General features: G+C 50.9%; 1 protein-coding gene across 1 annotated transcript; it reads right to left on the bottom strand.

Moving 5' to 3' along the window:
* Positions 1-252: 252 nt before the first annotated feature.
* LOC103991899 (protein NRT1/ PTR FAMILY 5.7) lies at positions 253-3161 on the bottom strand. Its single transcript, XM_009411440.3, has 4 exons — positions 2836-3161; positions 2491-2708; positions 1322-1866; positions 253-1239 (listed from the first exon to the last, which is right to left on the bottom strand). Exons 1-4 carry the CDS (start codon positions 2951-2953, stop codon positions 375-377), a joined length of 1746 nt encoding a protein of 581 aa, XP_009409715.2. The 5' UTR covers positions 2954-3161; the 3' UTR covers positions 253-374.
* Positions 3162-3865: the final 704 nt, after the last annotated feature.

Here is a 3865-nt window from a genome sequence, read left to right as displayed (position 1 = left end):
GCTTTCTTTTCGAGCGCAGGAGTCAAAGCACAGCACAGCGACATCTTTTGCTTGGCTTGCCCGTGGGAGACTGTTGTTCGAGGGGGGAGCGCCCGGGTTACCCGTCGACTCGCGGATACCGAGGCCCGCCCTCGGTCCACCTGGTCCTGACCTGTGCCACACCGCCCCTCACATTTAAAAGCGCTCTGTCTCTCTCTCTCTCTCTCTCTCTCTCTCTCTCTGGGGTTAGAAATGGTGGGCTTCACACCACGATTTCTGGGCCCGGAACAGGCCGGACCAACTTCATATTATCCAAGCTGATATTAATTGCTTGCACTGCAACTTGAGACATAAGCAACGTACATAACTACCAGCATATGGCAAGGAGAGGCGGTCTAGGCGTCAGCTTCGGGGGAGCTTGCCACTCCCACCGCCTCTGTTTGCACTCTCTTGTAAGAGTATCTGCTTGCTAGAAACACGTAGCCGAACAGATTCACTCCGCTTATGGCGGCTACCAACCAGTAGTAGAGATCCAAGCGGCTCTTGTTCAAGTCCTTGGCAAACCAACTTCCCCTGGCTTCCTTCGAGGTCACGTGATCGACTGCGGTGATCAAGAGGCTGCTAAGGAAGCTGGCCACCCCCAGTGCACTCAAGTAGAAGGCGATGCCCAAGCTCCTCATGCCGTCGGGGACTTGATCGTAGAAGTACTCCTGCAAGCCAACCAGCGCGAACCCATCGCCTATTCCCAGCATCATGAACTGAGGCACCAGCCAGAACACACTCATGGAGACCACACTGGTTTGCTCCACCTCGGCCACCCTGAGTCTCCTCCTTTCCACCAGGGCAGCGGTGACCATGCCCATGTTGGAGAACACCATGCCGATCCCAATCCTTTTGAGGATGCTGATGCCCCTCTCGCTGCCGGTGGCTCTCCTCAGAAAGGGCACCAGGACTTTGTCGTAGATGGCAACTGAGATGATGATGCCAACGGCGCCGAGGGCGAAGATGGAGGCCGCGGGAATCTTGAACCCGTTCACGACCTCTCTGTTCATGATGCTCCCTTGCTTGATGAAGAAGGTATTAGCTTGTACGACGCAGATGCTGAACGGCAGTGCAGTGAGCCATATGGGCACCATGGATAGAATTAGCTTGAGTTCCTCCACTTGGGTCACGGTGGCCAGCCGCCATGAATTCAGCTTCTCGGCGGCGAAGGCAGCTTCATCGTATTTGTGCTCGATAATGGCAGCTTTGTCGAAAAATCTGAGATAAGGTACATGAAGAACTACTAAGCTTCATATTTCCCGTGAGTTCCATCGATCGACTGTGGCGATGCGTTCGTTACCTTAGCTTACTAGTATGGTAGAGGAGCCTCTTGTCCGGCTGCCGCGTTTTCGGGATCTCATAGAGTTCTCCAGCATCCGAAGGAAGAGGAAGGTGTCTTTTGGCCATGGCCGCCACCACAACCTGTAGCATGGGCGTCAAAGGGCTTCCCTCCGGCGCTCGGTAGCGGTAGAATGGCCTGCCACCGACGAACACCATGAGGCTGAAGCACATGACGGCGGCGAGCACCACATTGGCCAGCCACCAGCTGACGGTCTCCTGGACGTAAACGATTACGGTGACGGCAACCGACAGCGCGGTGCACACGGCGAAGTTCCACCAGTTGAAGAAGGACATCTTCTTCTTCCGCTCCCCCGCGTCGTTGTCGTCGAACTGGTCAGCGCCGAAGCTCTCGAGCGACGGCTTGTGGCCACCTGTGCCGACAGAGATCAGGTACATCGCCAAGAAGAAGAACACCTCGTGGGGGCGCAGTGATCTGCCGCAGCTGCTGGGGTCGCACGGTTTCAGCCGCGGGACCAGTTGTGACATCGTCAAGAGGACGAGACCCTGCAGAGACATTCGTAGAACACGAGTTGAGTCTGTAGTAGTCATCATCATGTTCATCAGGCAAAGAGACACATGCATGCACCAATGGACTGCGGTAGCAAACATCGCTCGTTGACTCTACACCCACCAAAAAGACCACAATACAGAGTTAATCCAAACTGCGGAACCATTGTGAGTGGACCAGTTTGCACCAAAAGTACCTTTCTCTCATGCCAAAAGTCAGCGCTTATCTTGAAATGGCTCTCACACTCACGAGACAACCCAAAAGAGGACACACAATGATCGAAACCATCAATCTCACATATGCATATTAGGTGGTGCCTAAGGAGTGTTTGAGAGCTCCGTTGGTGGATTCCTCCGCACTGTACTTTTTAGATCGATATATAGCCAACCACTTGCAGCTTCTTCAGGTCACCATCTTCTCCCATTACTGTAGTGAACCAATTCTTTTCAGACAATACCTATCGAAAGTAGCTTTTCTTTCTTATTTCGTGGAATTTGTTCTCCACACTCACTATGTTTGGTTGGATTGAAATGGATATCATCAATTCTTGTGGTTGTCTTGAGAGAGACAATTATGAAGGAGGAAATGCTATTGATGTTATCTTAAGAGGAGGAGTTTACCACGATGTAGATGAGGGAGGAGGCGAGAACAGTGATGAATCTCCCCAAGTATGCGTCGGCGATGAAGCCGCCGAGGAGGGGCATCACGGTGGTGACGCCGTTCCAGTAGTTGACGTTCTTGGCCGCCGTCTTCACCTCCTGGTGCAGCACCTTCGTCAGGTAGATGATGAGGTTGGTGGCCAGTCCGAAGTAGCTCAGCCTCTCGCCGAACTCCATGGCTGCACAACCAAAAGATGCACAAGAATTCAGCATAACTCGATCGAGAGTGCTCCCGCAACCTCAAAAACGTACAGAAGTAGATTGCCATGGAGTCGATGGATAGGTTTTGGCAGTTCAGTTCCTTACCTATAATGAAAAGGGACGCCTTCCAACATCCAGTGGAGGATCTGAGAGGAACCCTTCCCTTGTAATCCACAGAGGAGTCACACACCCCACTCTTCTCGGCATCTGGTGACATCTCCATGGCTAATATTGGAGTTGCAGAGAAGAAGAAAGCTGGAACAGAATAAGAAACTCTACTGCAGATGGTGGGAGTGGAAAGAGCAGCTCGACGTTCCCTCCTTATATAACATTCCTTCGACCTCACGCACTCTCACTCAACCCAATCTTCTTCTGGGCTATCATTTCAGAAGAGGCGGACCACTTCACCAGTCTTTTTCTGGTTCGGAAAACAGGAACTCGATCCTTCCAACAAAGAAGAATGTGAAAGCTTTGGTTGGACCACAGCATTCATGAGGTGCAGTCGCCCATTTAACCTTCATGGCAGGAAAAAGATTGAAGGGGATGACCTTTTGCACTGCTAGGATGGATGTCACCAAACATGACAACGTGATGACGCTTCATTGTCCTCTTATTAAGCTCGTACGTTTTAGGGTTTCTTGAGAGTTAGGTAGTGCAGAGATTTCATGGCGACAAAACAATGTTTCCCTCAATCAAAATCGCACTAGTTACATCCAAGAGTGATGGTGGAAACATACGAAGAAGCATCGGAGTCGCCGGCACAATGTGTGGTGTCCTTTGGTGATGCCTCCCATTTCATCTTGTGCACATGAGAAGCATGATCAGGTTCCCTGGCTAGTCCTCCTCCTCCTCTGTCATGTTTTTATCTGAGCCAATGCAGTTCACTGAGTTCATCCACTTAACTCCTACAGTCTGTAGTAAATGAAGAAGAACAAAAGCAAGAGTAGAAAGCAGAGAATTCTGTGAAGAGTATTGGAATTCTGCATAGGTTTAAGTCATTTCAATCATCAGCAATCTCAGCAGCAGGCTTTACAGTGACCAAACCTCGAAGGATACTGGTGATCAATCGAATGTAGGAAGGTCAAAGATGCATGATATCAGCAGCTAGCACTACTATTCTCCGGTAGTGGCAAAC

Source organism: Musa acuminata, chromosome BXJ2-7 (assembly GCF_036884655.1).
Source record: "Musa acuminata AAA Group cultivar baxijiao chromosome BXJ2-7, Cavendish_Baxijiao_AAA, whole genome shotgun sequence".
NCBI lineage: Eukaryota > Viridiplantae > Streptophyta > Magnoliopsida > Zingiberales > Musaceae > Musa > Musa acuminata.
This window is presented reverse-complemented; position numbering and strand designations above follow the sequence as displayed.